The 24,631-nt window shown below is 42.4% G+C and overlaps 1 protein-coding gene across 1 annotated transcript in view; it reads right to left on the bottom strand.

Moving 5' to 3' along the window:
- foxn3 (forkhead box N3) overlaps window positions 1–24,631 on the bottom strand; it is a 57,831-nt gene that overhangs the window by 10,271 nt on the left and 22,929 nt on the right. The window contains exons 2-3 of the mRNA XM_022737866.1: window positions 19,186–19,785; window positions 6,830–6,981 (exon numbers count right to left, since the gene is read on the bottom strand). Coding sequence (XP_022593587.1) covers window positions 6,830–6,981; window positions 19,186–19,767 — 734 coding nt within the window. The 5' untranslated portion in view covers window positions 19,768–19,785. The remainder of the gene's footprint in view (window positions 1–6,829; window positions 6,982–19,185; window positions 19,786–24,631) is intronic.

Genomic DNA, 24,631 nt, shown 5'->3' with positions numbered 1-24,631 from the left:
CCCCCCTCTCGCTCAACCCCGCTCCCTCTCCCCTTTTCTCACTCTTTCTTTCTGTCTCTCTTCCCATCCCCGCGCTGTCTCTCTCTCTCAACAAATGGCTTCACAGTGCGACAGCACCTGCCTTATACTACATGTGTTGCCATGGCGGCGTTCCCGTTGCCAAGGCGACCCTGTACATTTAATGTAGTAGGCGAGGGACTAAACTCGTGGCAGACGCTCACCCCCCCCCACCACCACCAACATCTCCCCTCATCTTTTCTCTGCGAGTGAGGGGAGAGGGAGGGTGGGGGGAAAGAAAGAAAGAGAGAAACGGAGGGAGAGAGCTCCTCCCCAAACCCATTGAGACACCCTTCTCTCCTTCCATCCATTTTCCCCTCCCCTCCTCCTCCCATCCAGATGCTGATGGGGTGTGAAGGAATGCACCCACACACACACACACTACCCAGCATGCTCTCTCTCCCTCTCTCTCCCCTCCACACACACACACACACACACAAACACACACACACACAAACACACACACACACACACACTTGCACATGTCTGACACATCCACATGCACCCATTTAGAAATACATGTCGCACATAGGATACATACATCCACACACACAGAGTTGGACTGAAAAACATAACTGCACTGACTTGTGCACACATGCAGATAAAGACACACACACGGACACACGTGCTGGAGCAAACTGCAGGTGGGGGTCGACTGGTGCGGCGTGAGTTATTATGGTCCATGAAAAACCAAGAGGTGTAAAGCTACAAAGAGTAGAGGACAAAGAAGCGTCATAGCTCTCCCTCTATCCCCCTCCTCCCTTCTCAGCCTCTTTCTCCCCTCTGTTCTCCACCTCTTCATTCTGCCACTTCCTGTCTCTCTATCTTCTCATTCTCTGCGTTCATCGTCCACTTCTGAGTTCTGTAGAACTGCTTGAGACAGTCCTTGACCTTAACATAATAGACAAGCTGTGCAACAATTCACAGTCATTACACTTAATAACATAATATTCTTGAGAGTGAGTGCTCTTGAAAAAGATATTGTGTTATATTGATTGGACCTACTGAGTTCCAAGATACATATAAAGGAAACTGTTAATATCTTATTTAATATTGTGACACAGACTGTACATTTGTGTTAGATCACTTGGCTCATATGGACCATCTTCTGACAAGATTTATTCCCTGATCCTTTAATCTACACTTTAAAGGTCCCATATAGTATAAAGGTAGATGTCCATGTGTTGTTTGATTATAAAGCAGGTCTAGGTTCTATATTAATACTGTGAAAGTATCAAAGCGCTCAATCCACAGAGAAATGCACACAGCCTGTATTCAGACACTAAGACTTGAAACGAGCCGTCAGGACTTCTGTAACTTTGTGATGTCACAAGAAAAGCAGTCACCGCTCAGCCCCAAGCCCCACCCACCTGGACCCACCATCCAACCTTGCAGGATTTGATTTCTCTGAGTGTTTACCTGAAATCTGCTATTTTCAATCGATCACTCAGAAAACAATCAGCCAATCAGAAGAGAGGCTCAAAACCTCCTCTCTTCCCATTGCCTCACCAACCTTTTGTTACTAGAGCTCCAGAGAGAAACCTGAGAGATGAGATGTAAAACTACACTGAGATAGTATTTGGTTCTTAAAACCACAAAGATAACTTCTTATGGATCAACACTTCAAATAAAACACATGAAAAGTGTAAAATATATGACTTTTAAGGTTCACTACTTATACAGTTTCAAAAAATAATCTTGATCTTTGAGCTTTATGAGATGACTTTTTTCATAAGATGTTAAGGCTAAAATCTTAAAAGTGTTTAAGCGTTTTTAATCACTCACAACTTTTAACAAAGAATTTATCTTAACTAAATTGCCTGTTCTGACTCGTAGTGTACAAAACAGTATACTGAGACATAATTGAAAGTGATGTGTTTTTTCTGGTTTTAATAAACAGAAATAATTATTTTTTTTAAATCCCTGGAGCTTTCACCTGTATCATGTAGTCTTCACCTGTTTTCTTTTATTATCCAAAAAGTTTTGAATATGTGCACGTAGACAGATCCATATCCATAACAACTATGAACTATGTTGAAGACTGTGTAATAGTGTCCAAAACTGGAAAAAAAAAGCTAGTAAGTGGACATTGAGTGGGGATTTTTTCTTTTGAAATGACTAATTCCAAGGACAAGGATGACCTTTTGCGCCATTCATGTGTTTTTTGAGCCATGGTGCTCTGAAACCTGAAGGCAGGATGCTTGTTTGTTGTCTAATATAATTAAAAGTACAAGACCGCAGTTGCAAATTCTGACTTTGTGTGAACAGTGGCCCTATTGTGCCAGCTTCAAAGGGTAATATTAATTCCCTATTGAACCCAATTTTCTTCTTAAATTCACCACTAAGTGCCTTTAAAGTTAGAGAATACATTCCTTCCACACTGCAGGACACTTATCTGTTCTGTATCTGCTTGTTCCAACACAAATGTATTTTTTATTGCTGCACTATTGGATCAAATGGAAAAAGCACAGATATCTTGTGGATAATCATCAATGTGCTTTGCTTATTGAGACTGACATGTTTTATATCTTTGGAAACTTCGGGATGTGGATCCAGCAACATTTCTGTATAATGGAACAGCAGCACAGTGTCGCTAAAGAGGTTAAAGGGCCATACAAGTGGTGGTTTCATGTTGTAGCCCATTAGCATACTGTACATGCTGTGCATGTACTTTACATTGCTGCTGGCCTGTTTCTAAAACACACCATAAATTCTTAGACTGATTTTCTACCTTTTGTAAAGCTGCTGGTTTCCATTAATTTAAGGACGATACAAAAAAGTAAACCCACAGAGACTTGAAAGATGCATGCTGTTCAATCATATGTAACGTTTGGAGTTCATAGTTGTAGAAAAGCTGTGACATTTTTGAAGGCTCTCCTTTTCAAGGATTCAAAATGCATTAAAATTTTTCACCAGCTCACTCTAAAGAGTTTGATGCTGAACTGCACTTAAATGCACCTGGCCCCTGCTCATAACTGCAAACAACTGTCATGTGTACAAGGAAGGCAACAAAAGAGTTCTCAGTCTCTGCAAGTCTCGGGTTGATTCTCATATTGTGAAGAAATGAATGGAAACTAAAGCTGCAACACCGATTAATTAATCATCAATTAATTTAGCAACTTTTCTGACGAACAATTAACCATTTTATTAATTTTTTGAAGTAAAAATGGCCACCATTCTTTGATTGAAGGTTCTTCACTGGGAGGATTTAGTACTTTTCTCTGTTTTAAATCATCCAAGATATTTGACGATGTCACCTTGGACTCTTGGGAAACATTGATGGACAATTTTCAGTATTTTCAGCCAAAATAATTAATCAATCAAGAAAGAATGATTGGATCAATTGACAATGAAAATAATTGTTAGTTGCAGTTATAATGAAAACTGATGGCTGCTGGGAAGGTTAGATAACACGTTTGTACAGCTCCCTTTGTGGGGACCCTTCATTGACAAAAATGCATTCCCATGCCCCTTAACCTTACCTTAACCATCACAACTAAATGCCTAACTTCTACCCTTACCCTTACCTTAACCTAAACCTAACTCTGACCCTAACCCTTAAACCAAGTCTTAATCCTCAAACAGCTTTTTAAAGTTGTGGGGTCCAGCAGTTTAGTTCCCACAAAGCACCATGAACATGGTTAGACAAACAAACACACACACACACACACACACACACACACACACACACACACACACGCACACACACACACACACACAATGCACGCTCCTCAGGTGCTGCATCATAAGGGACCTCAACTCCATTCTAACCAAGAAATGGACTCTCCTCACTTTCTCTCTCATTTCCCACTGTGTGTCACAATGCAAATGAACAACCTCCCCTCTCTCTCCCACTCCTCCCCCTCACTCCCCCCTGCCCTCTGCTTCAGCACCCCCGCCCCCCCCAACCCCCCACCCATATCCCCCCAATTTGTTCCACTTCCCCATACCTCATTGTTCAAAATGACACTTTTACATTTTATGGTGAACCAATTATTCTGTCTTACACAGTCCGCTGGCTCTGCAAGCCAACCTGCCCGGATCAACTGGGGAGCGGGGTGGAGGGAAGGTGGTGGTGGTGGTGGGGTATTCATAGAGAGAGAGAGAGAGAGAGAATGAGGAAGACAGAGAGAGAGAGAGAGAGAGAGAGAGAGAGAGAGAACAAGCAAAGAAAGGAAGAAAGACAACTAATAGTAGCTCTCGCTGACATATCCAGAGGGATGGGCGAAAGAGTCGGAAACCAAGAAGTTAGCGAAGGAAGAGGATGGAGGGTGGAGGAGAGGTCAGGAGAGGAATGTGGAGGAAACAACACAGGTGGATGCTGCTGTGGAGAGGCTTGTGCGCATGCAAGGGGACTGCGAGGGGCTGGAGAATGAAGTGAATGTAGACAAAAGAGGATTTAATTGAATGATAAAGTGGTGGAGAGAGAGTGAGAAGAGCGGAGAGAGAGAGAGAGAGAGAGAGTGGGAATAAATCACAGCAGGGATAAATAAAGAAGACGGAGCACTGGGTGCCCCCACTAGTTGTAATGTATGCCTGAGGATGAGCGGGAGGGTGTGTGAGGTATTAAAAGAAGAGACAAGAGAGTGAGAGGAGCAGAAAGGAGGAGTGTGAGGAGCTGAAGGAGAAGAGAGGCGAAACAGGGGGATGGACAGGATAGACTGGGGAGAAGGTGAGGGAATGAACAAGTGAACATGTGGAGAGAAGAAAAAGCAACCAGTTCTTTTACCTGAGCATGTGCCTGAGGGAGAGGGAGATGGGAAGAGGGATGGGAGAGTTGTTGCAGAAAAAAAAAAGAAAAAAGAAAAAAGAGAGGATAGGGTGGGTCAGCTATACAATGCCAGGGGCAAGTGGGTGGAGAGAATAAGAGAGGTGGAGGAGTGTACGTGTTTTATGTTCTATGTACCTCAGGGCTGCAACTAATGAATGCTCTTATTATCGTTTAATGCACTGATCTTTTTTTGATTCACTGTTTAGAAAATAGTAAAAAATGCAAATTTCCAGGACCAACAGTGACAACCTTGAATTGCTTGTTTTTTTTCTCACTAAAATCCAAAAATTTACAATTTTTACAAAATATATAAAGCTGAATATTGGAACAGATTTTCCTATTAAATTAAAATTTAAAGGGCTCATATTTTACACTTTTCTGGTGTTTTATGTGAAGTGTTGATCCATGAGAAGATATATTTGTGGTTTTCAGTTTATCAGTGAGCCAATCAGAAGAGAGGCTTTGAAGCTTTCAGCTTGGCTTGTTTCTCAGAATTTATCCTGAAAACTAGACTCTCTTTTTATTCCACAGGTGAACAACAATTGTAAACCCATTTTCCTGCTACAAAATATGTTACAAAATCGACTAAAATAGGCAACCAAGTACATAAAAAGATTCAAAGATTGATCTTTATTTTAAGACTCAGTATCCAGTCCTTAAAAGTGAAATTGCGATCAATCAGAAAATCAATGACAAAAAGTGGAGAATCATGTTACATGTGAAAAGCTGGAACTGGAGAATGTCTCAGCTTGATAATTGACTTAATGATTAATCATCCAAACTGTTGCCCATTCATCTTATTTTAACTGAATACTTGATTAATCAAATAAATGGGCCTTTACTTTCTTCTGTGTGGCTGTTTGTATGAGCTTTCAAAGTTAGACTCAGGAAACTCAACTGCACAGACTTGTTGGAAATCGCTCATTGTCAACCTGCCACCTGTTCATCAGGCGGTAAGCGTTTGATCATTAGCATAACCAACATATCTAAACTGCCATATAAGGCAACCTGCTCTGTTGGAAAAGTTCAGTTAAAAAAAAATAAATAAGAGAAAGAAAGAAACTTCAAGTCTTTCAAGAGTCAGCAGAAGAAAACATGACAGAATTATCAGTGTTAGTTTTAAAGGGACCTAAAACAATTAGAACACATTGATAGCAGTGCTGTACCGTCTGTCAGTCACTCAATAAATCAATCAATCAATCAATCAAACTTCCCATGTGTGGCACTTTTCATACAGGTTGGTGCAGTTCAAAGTGCTTCACAGATGACTGATGAGCCAAAAAAGGGCAAATCAAAAGAGAAAGCTGAAAATGGAATTCAATAAAATAGATGTTAAAAGTTTTAATAACATTAACAAACATTAACAATAAAATAAGTGAATAACTTAAGCGACTAATGACTAAAAACCATGCTAAATTAAAAGCCAGGCTGAAGGGAAAAAACTCTCTGTAAAGCGAAGCGGTCAGTGACTTAGACAGGAGGCGGTCAGAGGGATGTGACAGAGATTGACAGTAGGTCATGTTACATTGTTGGGTGCAACAGAGGATGATCCTGGACAGAGGCCTGCGTAAACACCCTGAGGCAGCTGACGCAGTGAGAGACTTTTCCTAAAAACTATTATAATCTATAAGTTGCTGTGCCAAAATATACCAATAAAATCATAAAATGTAATTAATTTTAAAACATTTAAAGATGATACAACAGGTCTGAATACCTCAGAGAAAAATCTGAGTCCAAGAATGAATCTGCTCACATGGGCTCTGATGTGCAAAAGAAGGAGGCCAGTGAGGAGACAGGAAGGCACTGTAGCATCCACCTATATATGTCGCTACACATGTGTGTATATACCGTATGTATGTGTGTGTGAATCAGTGAATGTGTTAATCAATTAACCAAGCTAAATAATCTAATCAAATTAAGCACAGCGATTAAGCAATTAATTTGGAAAATATGTCATATAAATGTATCAAATCAATCAGCCAGTTTAAAAATCCTTCTTACCTGTGGTGAAATGTCTGAGGCAGGGTGGGTGGAGAGGTGGAGGGGGTGGCCAGGCCGGGCGAGTAGGGATGGTACGGTGTCTTCTTCAGCGCCTGGATCAGGTTGTGCCTATACTCCGGATCTATGGACCACAGGGAGCCTTTGCCTATGCTCTGAAAGAAAGAAAGACAGAGGTGGAGAGTGAGGGAGGGGCGGAGAGGGGACAGCGAGAGAGATGCGAGAGATGTTATTGGAAGTGCTATCGGGCCCCTCAAAGCACATCACAAACATCACAGCACACTGACCTGAGCCAACAAGTCCAAAGCCCAAACACAAGCTCAAAGTCCAGAGCTTGTGCTGGATTCTTATTTACCAAACCACCTGTATACACAGCAATGCTGCAGTCCCACCGAGATAAAGACCTTGAGAAAAACAACAGCATCTACTGGCTCAAACACAGATAGATTACTGCCCCCCCCCTCAAAAAACAAAACAAAACAAAAAAAACACACACACACACTTCAGCCACGCAAACATTCCCATATTCCCAAGGAAGATAACACTTGCAGGAATGAGAATTAATGCATCCTCAATGCCACCTCACTCAATATTTTCCAATCCTCTGCCTCTCCCCAGAATAAAAATCATCTTTTTTTTCTGATTAAGACACAGGGAAACTCTTTAACTTTTCCCACTCCAGAGGCGATGATGGTGTGTATTTTTAGATCAAAGCAGCTTCCCCCCTCACCTAATGAAGCTGTCGGCTCCCAATCTGAGTGAAAACCAGCCTATAGATTATAGAAAGGGGGTGGGATCTCGGATGGGCCGAGAATACACTCCCTGTCTCCATCTCTCGCAGCCTTCTCCGTGCTTTCATCTGCCTTGTCATCTGAATGTGGCAAAATCTGGAGTTTGTGTACGGCAGAGACAGAGAATGGCAGAGGAAGAGGGAGAGCGAGGGAGAAGTAAATATAAAATTAAAGCCGTCCTGCCTCGTGTTCAGCTCACTTTGTAGTGCTCTGTGATATGTTACAGGTACAGGCTACAGGGCGGGGAGATGTCATGACTGCAGGCTTCTGATTTCTGCAAATACTGCAAGGAATCTATTAAGAGGGAAATGTCAGATGTGCCAGAGACGTGCATGTGAGCAATGGAGACAAATTCTAAAACCTGAGTAGAGTTGTGTTGAAGTGGATGAGAAAAACACACTTTAATGTTTCCACTACATCAGTGGTTCCCACCATTTTGGCTTGTGGCCACGTAAAGTGTCAGTTCACCCAAATAATCAACACAAACATATTTCCTTCTAGTCACGCAGATAGCTTTAGTTTTAGTTACACATTCTTTGAGACTTCTGCAATAAAATAGAGATGAATGACATTTTGTTTGTGGTAAATACAATTACACCTCTAAAATAATCATTCACAGACCTCGCTGTGTGCGCTGTTGTCTGGAACTACTCTGTATCTAAAACATATTCTCAGTGAAAGAGAGAAGATATTTTTCTCTGCTTTACTATCATGTTAATCACATTGTGACCACCCGGGTTTATTTGCCACATCTTAGGGGTCGTGGACCCAGATTCATCAAACATCAACAAACAAGAAATACACTTCAGAACGTAGAAAAGAGCCCGTTAAGGAGTAAAAAAGTTCATCACTAAAAGTGAAAAATAAAACATTTATCATGTAAATTACAGCCAGGTGTAAGAGGACCAATGATCTCGTGCTTGATCATGTGTTCTGAGGAGACACAGACAATTAGCCAATCAAAGTATGAAAGGGGCCAGTGTCAATCATTCCACTCTAAGACTTTGGTAAAAGTAGAGACCATCTTGTGATGAGATCCCACCAGCTGTGATGCCTGTCAACATGCTGACAATCTAAGCAGTGAGATCTCAAAAGACAGCGTGGCTGGTTTTGTTTTCACCTTGTGAGTCTGTGTCTCATCATGGCGAAATGTGGTCCTGGAGACACCTACTGTAGCGGGGGACTACCACAGAGGTGGTTTTGAGTACTGTGGCGGGTGTTTATACAGTGTGTCTGTCATATATATGGTCACAACTTAATTTTATCTCTCACTTAAGTCCAAAATTGAACTTATAGCAGTTCAGTTACAATAAAATCTGGAGAAGTTGTTTAATGTATTGCATTGACTACGGTAAGAACTCTGTTCTGATTACATTGCAAAAATAAATATAGAAGATATATACACCAACCAAAGTTTCAAATTAAATCACCTAGAATGATATTTTATAAACATTACTGTCGGTGCACAGACAGAATATTAAAAAGCATTGGCATCTGATCTGCTGCAAGACATATCCTGCTGCAGGCTTCAAAAACTTGGATTAAATTAACCTCCACATTCATGTCTGACACCTGATTTTTCCTGTTTTATAGACTCCTTGGTAAAATAAATGACAATTCAACTTGTATAATTTCTCATGAAAGATTACCATCCAGAGCGTCTGTGAATGCTGCTCTCTCAGTGTGTCTCCTGATCCTACAATGTCCAGTGAATGAGTCAAAAACCTTGCTACCGCTCACTACATCATCTGACCTTGTAAGAATGCAAGAAGCTAATAGCATGTGTGTGCACTGTTGATTTGTGTCCCCCCTGTCTGGATCTTTGCATTAGTATGTCATTCATGTTGAACACAGGCCATATGTGCTGTGTTTTGCTCTCTCTGTGTGTGTGTGTGTGTGTGTGTGTGTGTGTGTGTGTGTGTGTGTGTGTGAGTGAGTGAGTGAGTGAGTGAGTGTGTGTGTATGGCGAGTTCCCTAGGGAGTGTGATATTACCCAGCGTGGTCTGCTCCTGGGAGTGCTTCTATTACTGCCAGCAACGCCTCTCCTGGAGAGCATGATATTACACACACATACAATCGCTCCCACAGAGGTGACCCCCACTGGGCCAAATTTCCCCTTGCACCTCCAGCCCGCCAGCCGTTTGTGTAAGTGTGTGTGTGCGCGTCTATGTGTGTGCGCGCATGTGTGCGTGTGCACTGACTGTCTGCCCGCTTGCCAGCCGATTAAATCAATGCTCTCTACAGAATCTCTGTCTGCCGGGGCCCCTGCCTCTGCCAACCAGCCAGCCAATCAAAAGGCTCAATCTGTGGACACCCCCCCCACCCCACCCCCCACCCCCCTGGTTCGACAGGCCAATCACAGGGCGCAGCTCACAGGAAGGGTCTGTCACCTGGGTTATAGCAGTCGCCTTGGCAACAGGCATCATCTGGGCTTGGAAGCAAGAGGAGGTGAAATGGACTTTTCATTTCCTGATCAAGTTGAGAAAAAGGCAGCATGTCTCAAAATCAAATTATCACAAAAGAGTATTTGAGGTCAGAGATGGGTTTTAAAATTTCTGACTTTGATACAGTATGACACAGATTTTAAAAATAGAATACGTCCACAACAGAGGATCTTACAGCAGCAAAGCAGGTGATGGAGGACATTCACCTGAAACTATGTTAGTGATCTCCATTTATATAATTTCCTCTCGCTCTCCCATGCTCCCATCTGGTCTTACTCTTCAGATCACCGCGGTTTTCTGGATGATGTGTTTATTTGTGTTGCATCTATGTGATATAAAATAGTTGCATCACTGTGGTGTTTGCAGCTAAAGCGAAGGATTACACAACAAATAATCCACAACGGGAAACATTAACCCCTCCTCTCACAAATACCGCACACAGTGTGAAACTAAAAGTGACTTGGCACTGCATTAGACTTTAAACTGCAAGTTTAAGCAATATTAAAGAAATGGATTTAATTATATGTATCTGTGTCACTACACTAGTTTGTAGTGGTTTTGATTACAAGAGCAGCCTCTGTGCTAAAAAAATCTGTGGAAAACTGAGCAATGTGCAGGTATATTCATCATGGAGAAAACACATATACTTTGAACATGTCACAGTGTGAGTAAAGGACAAAAGGGGAAGAAAGAGGACACAAAGGAAGAGAGAGAGTGAGAGAAAAAGAGAGAGGGAGAGATGATTGTGTGTTGCCAACATCTGTTTCCGGTGTTATATAAGCCGTGGGGGCTGGTCTCCCTTGGAAATGGGAGATATTAAAAAGTCGTGCCACCGCTGACCCTGCTAGTAGCACTACATTACTGCTACTGCGTTCCTGACTGCAATGTTATCTTTTCATATATACATTAAGCATCAATATGGAAAGGACACCTCCCTATCAGACAAAACTCCATAGCTGCAGTAAAAATATACACAGAAATACTTAAAAAGCAATAAAAAGAGTTCACATTATTAATACCAACCCTTACTCCTCTATTTTGTCAATTTTATACATTTTATTTATTTTTAAAGAATAAAGCTGAAAATATATATATTTTTTTCTCATTGTTATCTGATGGAGCCTGAGGATAACGTGAATATCTGTACCAAATTTAATGGCAATAATAATGTAATATTCCATCCAATAGTTAACGAGACGTTTCCCAAAAACCAAAAATTGTTAACCTCATGGTGGCGCTAGAGGAAAAGTCAGCGGATCATCAAAGTGAGTATGATTTATCCTCTGGAAGTCATGAATATCTAAGTAATGGCAATAATAATATAATAATCCAATATGAGAGTCCTGAATGTCTGTACCACAAGTAATGGCAGTTCATCTAATAGTTCACATATTTCGGTCTCTCCGAAACTGGTGGACCGAACAACCGACCAAAATCCCTAGTGCCTGTGACAATAAGAAAACTCATCCTTTCCTCTATTATAACAGCTGCTACATCTGTGTCCACCAGCAAATCTACAGCTTTAAACCATTTAATTATCTTTAACAATGGCATATACTGCAGAGGCATATTGTCTTTTATGAGAGGAGAGAGTAAATTTTGTTTTCTACTCAGTAATCGGATGAGATTAAAGAAGACGTATGATGCACAGAGAGCAAAGAGCTGCCTCTCTCCCTGCAGAGAAACATGCAAAGCATCAGTGTAAGAGGCTTTGTCCTCTACATTTTCATGTGCAATATGACTTAACCCATGCTGCAAGTATTGTGATTACATACATTTAGTATACAAGAGAGGCAGGAGGAGAGGAAAAGAAGAAGAGGAGGGATATTTCATCTGTTAAAGTTGCTTGATACCTGCCAGTTCTGTTGAATGCCATTTGGCAACAAAGAGACTCAAGGACAAAGACGGCCTGTTGGGTGTAAAAGTTACATGTTGCTTGGACTACAGGCTATTTTTTTTTTTTGTCAGAGCACAGAAAAACTGAGCAGGGTAATATGTGGAAATTTCTTCTACAGGTGTTATGAATTGACTTTTCTTCCACAAACCTGTTTTCCATGTGGTTTTAATTTAGTCCAAAGTTCGCCCCAGTTTGTGCTTCTCATGCGGACATAATTTTTGCATTTCAGTTTTTTTTCACATTGGAGCTTACTATCATCTCACAGATAAGAGTTTGTTTTCTTCAAATATAATACAAAGCAAACTTTTAAAAACTTGGCAGGTCATTTACACTTACTGGTGAAAAATATCACATCTGCTGTGCAGTAAATTTTTAACTGATTTCATAATGTGCATGTCTGTTCCTTTACGCAAGCAGTAGCTTCTATCTGTGATTCGAAAGTAAAAGTCTGAAATGTAAAAACACTGATTACATGAGAGGCACAAACTGGGCCCAGTCCAATGTAAGCAACTCCCAAAGGAGCTATGATATCCTGTCACTTGGCAATTAATTTAACTGAGGTCATTTGGGTTTTGGTTCGTATTTGGTTTTTCACAGTAGCATCATTTCTACATCCATGAAAGTTCTCCAAGAGCTACCAAGTATCAGTCTTATACATGTTTAAAATTGCTTTCCCTGGGCTGCATATGGTATGTGACAGCAAGGCATGTCTTTATATTGAAGACTCAGAGAGATAGAAACAAATATGTCACACAGAAATTTTAAAGGGGCTATTTGTAAGTTTTCTCTGCCACCAAAAGTGATGTCTTACTGGGAGTGGGCAGTGGTGATTGTCGCTTGACAAGAGTTTCTGCCATTATTGTGTCTACAGATTATAATACGACCTCTGAGCAGCACCACGTATTCAGGGCAGATTGGAGGCTACAGTGAGCCGCTATGAGAAAGTGACAAGACTAGGCGAGGCTAGCTGGTTAGCATGCTAACTTCAGTAGGAGAAAAGACTTTATAGAGAAAAGAGTTAACGATGGTTTTGTTTTGTTGTTCACATCTGGGGAAAGCTCTTGGCGAGTAAAGAATGAAGTTTGATGCCGAACTCGCGACGTTTCTTCTAGAAACAACCAGTAGTTTACACATCTAGCAGACACGTAGCAACATTAGCATTTATTTGGAGATGTGTTTCCCTCCATTTAGCTCTGTTGTGGTTTCCATCAAATCTTGAGGGAAATATCTGACTCATTAGCTTCTAAATGCTCTACTATGTTCACCGGCTGGTTGCTTAGTTTTTCTGTCTGCTGTTTGGTGCTGAGCAGGTAGCAGACAGTGGGTTTATCCTAGCTATCCCTCTGATGAGGCTGAAAATAGGGTTGATGATTGTGATGGAAACCTTGTGAGCTGGATGAAGGAGCTTTCAGGAGATGCCCGATGTCTTAAGCAGAGCAATTTATTCCAGCTTGATGCATCAAGGAGATTAGCAATGTAAAATTACAGACATTAACAGGCTAACTAGTGTAATGCCATCCCAAATCTGAAGCTTCCCCTGGAAAGGGTGCTTATAAACCCAAAGGTTCTCACATGGCTCAAGTTTGCATGTCACCAACTATATTCCCAAATAAATAAATATATGTATGTATGTCATATACATTTTTAATTTTATTGGATAGCTAAGTATAAACATGATTATGTCTCACACAGAGGATCTTCCTTGACTTTTGTCTTAATAAAGATGATGTGCACTATCTGGCCCTTGGACTCTAAGGCCCCTCATTCTCCCTCAAATGTTTACACCTCCCTACACGTGCTATCGATAAGGGGCCCTGCTGTAACCTTGGTTACTATGGTTACTGCTGATGGGAGTGGAGCAGCTGCACACTCACTCGGCTTGAGATAAACAATGAACTATGGTGACCTGTGATTGACCTTGCGTACAGACACTGAATGAAAGAATAAAGACTAACTAAAAAAGAATATACTTAAAGGAAGAAAGCAGTAAGACGGAACCAAACCAGTGAAGCAGTGGACCATAAAACCAAAACGTTTAGCTCAAAGACACTACAACACTAAATGAAGCAGAACAGGGTGGTAACACACTCCTGTGAGTGAATTCTTTCATATTACACATGGTAATCTGAACCATTTTTACTGTCAAAATATTGATTGGAGCAGATTTAAATAAAAATACATTAAAGGGGACCTATTAAGCTTTTCCTTACTTTCTGTCATATATAGGATGTTACAATGTCAGATTAAACAAGGGAAGAGTTTAAATTAATGAGTTAAACTGAGGTAAAATGAGGTTCTGTCAGCTTCCGCAATGAGCTGACGTCAACTCATCATGGATTTCATTATACAGCTCCAAGCACAACTGGTTCTCCCAAAACAGTCTACTTGACTAGTCTTACAGGCATCTAATGTAGCATACAAATAACCACAAGGTACAGGTTTACTATGCAGTCGTTTGGCGACAGCAAATGTTAGCTTTTGTATTTCCTTACAGCAAAGGTTTTCCACTTCAGACAGCAATTTAAGACATTTTCCACACTTACAACTATAAACATATGGGGCAGATATAAAAAAAATGTACATATAGATTGTGATTGAAAGACTAAATCGACCAAAATCCAATGTCCGACAATAAGCAGTTAATGGGCATTATATTAACCAACCAGAGATCTCTTGCTCTCAAATGCTGGGTGTGCTGCCCATTGGCAGGCTTCCGGATGTTCGGCCAATCAGATGAAAGTGGGCTTTTAAGGCGGTCTCTTAAGGAGGCCTAAGCTAACATTGCCTGTTTCAGTAAGAGACTCATCTCAGGGGCTTCATAACAGGCAGTCTGAGGTAAATAAGGGCTGTATTTAAACTGTGAATCATGCAAAACTACTCTAGTGGAGTCTCAGAATAGAGCTGTTAATGAACATAATAGGTTCACTTTCTTTCTGCTTAATAAAGATAAGTGTTCGTCCATATCCACACTTTACAACAACAACAACAAAAAACCTACACTTTAAGGAAAAATATTAATTTGCTTGTAGTTTAAAAATCATATCCACTTTCTGCATACAGCAGCAGCAACTTTGTGCCGCAAATAACCTGCTGATGAATGAACATCAACAAACCACCATAAGCCAAGACAACCTTAGCTCACCCCATATGCTACAGTTCAACATGGTCCAAGTTAAAAGGTAAAAGAATCAAGGACGCCTCTCATCTGAATAAGACAAGGTTAAGTTAGAGGTGACACACTTAAGTGCAACACAGAGAGACTTCATAGGGAGTCTTGGATTACAAAACTGCCTGTTCTCTCTGCTGTGATTTCATAAGAGGCTTTGAGAGATATATCACTGTGAGGTTGTGTGTTCATGTGTGTGTGTGTTGTGCTGTTACTGATCTTCAGCGCTGATCCAGAAGTCTGAGGGCAACAACACTTGTCATTAAGGCATGTCATTCAGCACAGTCAAGAATCCTGTTTGTAAACAAAGCCATGGCAACCGTGGGACTCACACTCTCTCTCTCACGCTCTCTCTCACAAGTTTGCACTCCTACACGCAAGACTGACACGCGCACACACACACACAAACACACACTCACACACACATAGAGCACCAAGCTTATTCTAAACTAATCTCCCATCTTGTCATCTGCCTGGATATGACCCAGAAATACAGTCACTGGAACAAATAGGCCACTGTCATATTAATCTCCACCTCTGTAAATTGATGGAAATATGATTTGGTGCGTTCACAGTAAGCCATGTCTCTCCACTTCCCCCTTTTCTCTCTCTATGTGTCCCTGTGTCTCCCTGTCTATCCCTCACAACGATAACTTGACCTCCCCTTAACCGAATCCCCTGTCTTTCTTCTTTTTCACAGCAAACAATGAGTAAAATATAATGCAACGTAAAGAAAAAATATCTGGGACCCTGTAATTGCATGCTCAATTCAAAAAGACATAAACAGGTGAGGAAAAAGCAAAGCAGTGAGGAAAAAGGAGTATTCACATGCAGATATTCTCAGTGAAAAGCTTTGAATGGCAGAGTCTGACTAAAATTACAGAGATTCTGTAATTGCAGCTTCAGATAAAGCACAGCACTTGGCAGGTAGAGTAGGAGTCTGCAGAGATGTGCCCTCATTTCTACACCGACACAGCGCTCGTGTGTGTGTGTGTGAGTCCTTTAAAGCATTCATCCGTGCTTGCAAGTGTGTGTGTATGTGTGTGTGTGTGTGTGTGTGTGTGTGTGTGTGTATGTGTGCACTTGTTTGTTTGTGCGTCAGACATGCCCTGTGTGTGTTTTTGGAAGTGTGTGTGTGCGTGTGTGCGTGCGTGCATGTGTGTGTGTGAGAGAGAAAGAGAGAGGGGGGAATAGGTTTGAAGGGTTAATTAGCGTGCTGTCTTAAACGGTGTGCAGTGACAGGAAGACAAGACAGGCTGTCCTTGCCAAAATCACCTCTACACATGCTGCTCCACATGTGCAGGTGACACACACACATACACACACACACACACACACACGCCAGCACACACACATGCACCAGCACATATGTGCATATAGCACAATATGAGGATATGAGGACGTACACTCATTCTCCCCCACTCAGCAGCTCAGTGCCCATCTGAAGCTCCGACACACATGAACACATTTTCACACACATGCGCGTGCACACACACACAGCACACACACCACACACACCACACACACACACACACACACACACACACACACACACACACACACACACACACACCTAAGTCAGTAAAGCCAAATCAGTTTTCCCGTTGCTACAGCAACAGCATACTTTTATGTCAACTGCAACCTAGTTACTATGGAGATATGTATACAAGAGAAACTCTGTGCCGTTGTAGTCATGGGCCAGATGACAGCATAGCGTGAGGGCGTGTGCGCACACACACACACACACGCATGCACGCACACACACGTGCACACACACACACACACACACACACACACACACACACACACACACACACAGAGCTCACTCAAAAGGAAGAGCTCAGGTTCACACGCTGGTCAAGGAAAGCATAAAGAGCTTCCATATCCTCTAGTACAATCTCAATCAGCTAAACACGCAAAGCTAGCATTGATCCTCGCTGTTTGTCCCCCACCCCCAACACCCTCGGGCAAGATGAAATCTAAAGTCTGCTGGCATCTGTGTTATTAAATCCTCCAGTATTAATTTAGCACTAATTGAGTGAGGGATTCATTCCCCGTTTACCCCGAGTCTTTAATGGAGTAAAATCTGGATGGGAAAGCCAGTATAAAAGACTGTATCAAGACTTAAATCAAAAGCGAAATGCTGTTCCCACTGGGGAAGCACAGAACGTCAGAGTGAAAGAGAACTATGAAAGCAGAGATCATCAACTATTGATAAGGCCGAATCTGGTACAGCTGTAGACAAAATACAGAATATATTTGACTTCAAGTTGGATATGCCTGCAAACTGCTGATAACTGTCTGGCTGTGAAATAAGTTATAACCACACATGATAGAGTGAATAATGGGCCTGTATTTACCACGTGGCTGCAGAATTATTTTACCTTTAACAACTAAGAATATGATTAATGAGGACTGATTTTAAAAAATCCCTGCATTAGTTTGAATTAGGGCTGGGAATCGTTTGAAATTTCGTTTGAAAGCCGAGGCAGGATTGTCTGTTAGCTAATGTTATTTCACATACTGCTTTGTAATCTCCACTTTGGCTGCTAAATTAAAGTTGGCTAATGTTAACTAGCTTCACATACTGATAGAGCGAGCTGCTGCTCGGGTTCCTGGACATGTTGTGAGACGTGTTTAAAAGTATAACTGAGAGATTTAAACCATAGTTTTCAGTCTCGGATTGTTAATCTCTGGGCACAGATTATGAATTGGAGAGCACTGTTTATACACGGCGTGCACGGATTTGTAAACCGAGAGTACAGATTTACACGGCTGACCTGGGGGGTTCCACACTAGAATGACATGCACAGTTAGCTAATGCTTGATGGTTTCTCTACAGACAGACGCACCACTCTGTTCTTTTTTTGATGGCAAAAAAGACAAGAATCTGCTTGCTATCTCTGCTTTCTTCTCATGGCAGTCCATCTTTGAGCATATGGGACAACTGGGTGAAGGGAGGTTGCAGTGACAGGAAAATTCATGTTTTCAGGCGGTCACTGACAGGTTCTTGATTTAACCCTGCTGATACCTACGTGATATTTTTTTTAATGCCTAAGTTTATGGAAAATAAATACATTCTTTCTACATCCCCCTTTTTTCATTTTACAAAATAAACCAGAATTCTAAATGCATCACTGTTTAATGTTGTCTGAACAAGGGCAGTCATTCAAGAAGTTTATCTAAATAAACACACTAATGGTCAAAAGCTTTAGAACAAACACATTTTTCTAGTTTCTTGTTTTCCAGGTGACCAAACACTGAAAAATCAAGTACAGTTCATAGAAAACAGGCCTGTTTCATGGATTAAGAAACTGTTTCACTTACAGCTTTCCTCCAGCAGTGGAAGTAAATGAAGCTTTGAAAGTTAATGCAAACAATTCCTACAGGTGCCCTAACTTTTATTGACTTATAAACCCTCTGTCTGTACAAAGGCAGTGGTGGAACAAACTCTGTTAACATACAGTACTAAAGGTATGTTGCAATCAGAACAGTGAGAAAAAGGAAGACAGACTGATTGGTCAGGGCTTCATCCTTCAGCAAGATAACAACATTAGAACAGGAGAACTAGACGGTGGCTTCACATGATGAAGACCAGCAGAGTCTCCAGACTGAAACCTCATGGAGCTGGTTTGGGATGGACTGGACAGACGGTGAAAGCAAAGCAGCCTACAACTGCAACACTGTGGGAACTGCAAGAGTGTTGGGACGAACTTTCTGAACAATATTTGATTTGCACTGTAGAAAAAACGCCACAAGTGATTTCGGCTGCTGCATGAGTTAAAAGTTTGGATTAAATTTAGTTCAACAAGATGAGTCCGTGATTCTTTTATGTAAATTTCAATAACTGCTGGAAAAACTTGTTCTAAGACGTTTGACTGGTAGTGCATAGGTCAGAAAATATGTAAATGAACCGAAGAAAAGCGCTTTTGATGTCAGATTTCGCTACTATGGACACATGTCGTTTGTTACTAAAGTATTGAGGTTTGATACACAGCCCTTGGCTTGAAAGGAAGACAATAAGATCCAACATTTCTCTACACAACTGCTGATGTCTTTACCTGGCTCCGGTCTTTATCCACCTTCTTGAAGCACTTGTTGAGCGACAGATTGTGGCGTACTGAGTTCTTCCAGCCTGTGGGGGCGTTTGCAAAGTATGGGAAGTGCTCCAGGATCCAGCCGTAGATATCCTTAACAGGCAGCCGTTTGTTTGGCGCATCCTCAATGGCCATGAAGATCAGGCAGCTGAAGGAATACGGCGGTTTTCGGTTAGCCCCTGCCGCCAAGTCGTAACCCGAGTGTGCGTCGCCGAGCAGGGGGTCGTCCGGGGAGGGAGACGAGGAGGAGGGCGAGCGGGGGTGCTGACCGTCGGGGTCCTGCAGAGGGGAGACGCTACGCAGCCCCGAGTGGCTGAAGCTGTTGAGGAGGTCCGTGCTCTCGTGGAGCCAGGAGAGGCTGGTGAGCTCCTCGTCCTCGGCCTTGGAGAAGGAGGCGGACAGGGACAGGGAGAGGTCAGCCGCCTCGGCCTCAGATGCTGCCGTGGCGGCGTCCCCCTGCCGGTACGGCGGGCTCATGCCCTGCGAGGCACTGGCTCCACTACTGGGGCTCTGGGCCTTCTTACTGGGGGGCATGGTGGGTCCCATCCAGCCCAGGGCTCACTCCTAGAGAGGGAGGCAGCAGAGACAGGACAGAGGGGAGGCCAAAGAGAGGCAGAGGAGGAGAAGGGTAGAGAGGAGAAGGGAAAGAGAGAAAAGAAACAAGGTCAGCTTGTGAAATCCACTTGGCTTCTCACATAAAGCCTTCATTTTTGTTAAAGGCCAAAGGGAGGCACCACATTCCAAATTAGGCTGCGTTAGATCTGAGGGGAAAAGTATACATCATCATTTCTCTCCGGGGCTTTCTGTCCAGTTCTGACTGGGATAGCAAATTTAGTGCTTCATTGGTTGTGGAAATCTTGCCTTGTACAACTACCCTCTAATTACCAGCGTACCAGCAAAGTATTGACATTACACGGGGGTTGCTGTCATAACATATGAATGCTGCTAAAGGTCTAATAGTCGCGGGGTCACAGAAGTGATTCTGGTGCTTTAACATCTCGACAGCAGGAGAAAATTTAATTGTCAAGGTTGGAGCCGTAAATGAGTGCAAAATAAACTTAAACTGCTGGGCTTAGTTCCACAGCAGGATACCTGTGACCAGAGATGATCATGATCAGGAGATGTGCCAAGAAAGGAAAGAAACAAATTAAGAGTGTGAGTTCAAATCCATCCCTAGTCTAATCAGACCATTATTCTCCTAACATAAGAGCAATGCTGTGCTCGTTAGATGCAGGCAGAGTGTGGTAATTGAAGGGGAACGGCCCTGAGTATCACACCACAATCAGAAGGCTCACAACCAGGCCTTTGATTGTCCTCTAGCACAGACAGCTGTGGGAAGGACCCAGGCAGCAGCTACAGCAAAATGTAATCGGCTCCACTCGTCCTGTGAACATGTTTCAGAGTCTGGACACACACACACACACACACACACACACACCCCCTCTGTGGGATGCACCCGTGCTCGCACAGACACACGGACACACANAGGCAGCAGCTACAGCAAAATGTAATCGGCTCCACTCGTCCTGTGAACATGTTTCAGAGTCTGGACACACACACACACACACACACACACACCCTCCCTCTGTGGGATGCACACGTGCTCGCACAGACACACGGACACAGACGCATGCAAATGAAGGCGCGAACCTAAATTTGCATGCACACACAAATTCTTGTAAAAAAAAAAAAAAAAAAAAAGAGCACAGATGCACAAACATAAACAGACAGGAGTACAAAAAGCTTGCAAAACTGAAAGGATGCACACACATACAAATATGGATGAATACACACACACACACACACACACACACACACACACACACACACACACACACACACACACACACACACACACACCGGAGAGCAGCACCATTAGGACATGAATTAAGTCCAGATATGTTCTGTCTGGCCCCCGTGTGGTGCGATCGCTCTCTAATCCAAGGTGATCATCTGCCGATCTGTCCCCTCACTCTGCGTGATTGACTGACAGCTGTCACCCATGGCAACCCGCTGTGCCGTGACAACTGTCAGTTCGCTACAGCTCTGGCCGCCGTGTCACCATGGCAACAGAGCAAAACAACTCAGATCCTCTCTCGTCCTGATGCTTTATTCTTTTTTTTTCTCTTTCTCTCTCTCTCTCTCCTCTGTGTCTGTCGCTCTTCCACCTATCTCCTCTTTTTTTTCACTTTTCTACCAGCGTAGATAAACTCTGCTTAACAGTGTTGATAGGCTGTAGTGGAAGGACTGGGCTAAATATAGAATTGTGATGTATAGCTGCCGCGCTGTTGCTCCCGCATATAGTCGGCCAGCCTATAGTCACCCCGTTGCTCCATCCGACTCTCTCCGCGGCGCAGGGAAACGCTCGGCGGAGCTGAATGTCTTTGATCTCCTCTCCACTTCTTCTCTCCTCTCTTTTCACTCCTCACACTTCCTGACAGCACGTGTGCTCATTCAACAAGCTGTACCTGTCTGAGGTACGGCGTTGTTGCACCAATATTGACATTGAGCATAATGAATTCAAATTGCCCCGGCGACGATAACGCTGTAGCTGAAAATAGTGAACGCACAATCAAAGAGATGGGCGAGGTGGAAAGGGTGTTTGACAGGCTTTTCAAGGTGTCTGTGTCTGCGTGTCTTTGTGTGAGTGTGTTTATGCATGTGTTTGACAGGCTTGTCACAGTGTGTGTGTGTGTGTGTGTGTGTGTGTGTGTGTGTGTGTTTGTCTTGGGGAGGAAGTAAGGGCATCGTGGTGACATTGTTCCTGGTAGGAGTCTACTGGAATGCAGAGATGGCTCTGATGCTCTCTTTCTCTCAATCTCCTCTTCCTCCTCCTTGTTATGTTGCCATAGCGGCAAGGGGGCCATGAAACATTACGGCTGACAGTAAAGTCATCTCATTTTACTGTTGCTATGACAACAAACTCCTCACTGTTGGTTGGGGCCAGTGTGAGCTGCCGCCCAAGCCTCGTGCCTGAGTGTGTGTATGAGTGGATGAATGTGTGTGTGTGTGTGTGTGTGTGTGTGTGTGTGTGTGTGTGTGTGTGTGTGTGTGTGTGTGTGTGCCACCATGTCTCCCATGGGCTCTCATAAAGCTTAACACACTCGCTCAGCTCTAAACAAACTTTCATGCAACTTCTACAGCAGCCCCTCAGGACCAACTGCTAAAGGACAAAGGCAGATATCGCTCAAGTTCAGACTAATTGATGCCTGCTGTGTGTGTGTGTGTGTGTGTGTGGGACTGCGTTTGAGTGTGTGTGTGAGAAGCATCCTCACATTTGTTTGACAGATGGGACTGTGCTATTCTCTCTGTCTTCTTCATTCTCTGGATCTCGTTTGTGTTTGCATGCTTTGTTTTCATTTGTGTTCGTCTCTGTTTGGCATGTCCACATTTGGCTTAGCGTGTGCATGTGTTTTTTTTTTTCTCACGTTTGTGTGTGTTCGCATCAGACAACCAGCACTCTCTGACTATCCGTATATAAGTACACGCTCCATCGAAGTGTCTGTGCATACCAATATGATTTAAAGCAGCTGTAATCTGTACGGTGAGTCTGTTTCTCACTGTAACACTGGAACCACACCGCTTCTGTTTGCACTCTGCACCCTGATAGCATGGATTTTAAAAGACAGCATTCAATTAGAATAAATGGCTCTCTCCATTCAAAACACGATTCTTTAACAGTGGGTGATTGGTGGTACACTTAAGTCAGACTGTTCCTATTATTATGCTGCCGTGCGGTTCCACAAGACTCTGACAGGAAACAAAGGCTGAAAATAACTGTGGCCGCTGTGCTGAACATTCAAACACCCTCAGACTCCACAGGTGAAAGAGCCTATTCGGTCACATTACTGTAAAAGAAGGCAGATCTTGAATTATCAGTGGATTTATTGATAACAGAAACTGACCAGAAAATAAGCTACAAGTATTTTTTCAATTGATTAATTATTCAAGTCTTAAATGTTGGTGATATTGTAGTTTGGTCATACAAAACAAACAAGCTGAAGAATTAACTTTGGGCTGTGAGAACTCAAGGTCCACTTACTACATTTTATTAAAGGTTTCGACCACATCACATGGTCTATATCAGCAATCGGAATTTGCTCAGTTGTCATGGATATAGATCAGCTGACACTTCACCGCACATAGTGTTAGCTTAATCCTTCCAAGGCTGCATTTAAAAAACCAGCGGCGTGACTAGGCTTTCCCATTTCGAAGGCTCCTTCAAATGCGGCGGACAAATGCGGCCTTCTTTTCCTGGGCAAGGAAAGCTCCAACGGGTGGATCCTTCATGGCCCAACTTATCCCAAGGTTCATTGCGTGCTGGTAATGAAAACAATATGGCAGCAAACAACGCTAACAGAGTCTGAGGACTACACTTTTAAATTTAAGTACTGGGTTTCAGCTCAGCTAACAGTACAACTGCTAAAAATCAAATGGCCTTAAAACCTCAAGTTTTTGTAAAGTAAAAAATAGTCACATGTTGTCAAAGTTGCTAGGCGACAGGAGCAGTGCTTTGCTATGAAACTGTAAGGGCAGGCACAGCTGGTGACACAAAGCAGAGAGCCTCTGTAGGCCAGACCGTCTCATTTCGGTTCAGCCTTCGCAAAGCCTCTGAAGGATGCAACCCCTGAATTGGGACACAGCTACTGTATCAAGTTACTGTTAGATTAGCCACTGGTTGCCTGGCAACCTCACAGTAACTTCAGGGAGTGACTGTACCTGGTCAAGAAACAGTCCGGTACATAACCCATGTAAAACTGCAACTTGTCATCTTTTTATCTCAGTTTTTACACCGATTAAACAATTAGGATATAACATGTCAGCAGGTGCTGGTAGGTGGCTTTGATGCCTTTGTGGACCAGGGTAGTTGTTTCTATGAGGTTCATGAGCTAAGCTAACTGACTGCTGATGGCAGCTTCATATTCAGCACACAGACATGAGTGTGGTACTGATCCTCTCATCCACCTCTTGGCAAGAAAGCAAATGAGCATATTGCTAGGAACTGGAACTATCACATCAAACCCTCTTTTAGCCATAAACCACAAGGTTAAGTTAACAACTGAGGCAATTCCATCTACTGATATGGATATGGTTGAAAGCTCTGAAACAAGCTAGGGAGGAGACCTTCAGTCAAGATAGCTTTGTAAAACTACTATTTTCAAGGTCAAGTATTGAACGTTATTTAAAAAAAACAACTTGATAGAGATTAATGTATGTGTATAATAGAAGTAACTAATTGCTAAATGAATCAATATATATCAATATATAATCAATAAATATCAGCCAAAAGAAGTGTCTTTTCTATCTCCTCATTCAGTGAGGGACACCATAACAACATTTCATGAAACTCTTTAAAAAGTCAAATTTTTAAGGTAGCACACCTACATAAAATATATATAATATATATATA

The sequence above is a fragment of the Seriola dumerili genome, unplaced genomic scaffold (assembly GCF_002260705.1).
Source record: "Seriola dumerili isolate Sdu_G_001 unplaced genomic scaffold, Sdu_1.0 BDQW01000025.1, whole genome shotgun sequence".
NCBI lineage: Eukaryota > Metazoa > Chordata > Actinopteri > Carangiformes > Carangidae > Seriola > Seriola dumerili.
This window is presented reverse-complemented; position numbering and strand designations above follow the sequence as displayed.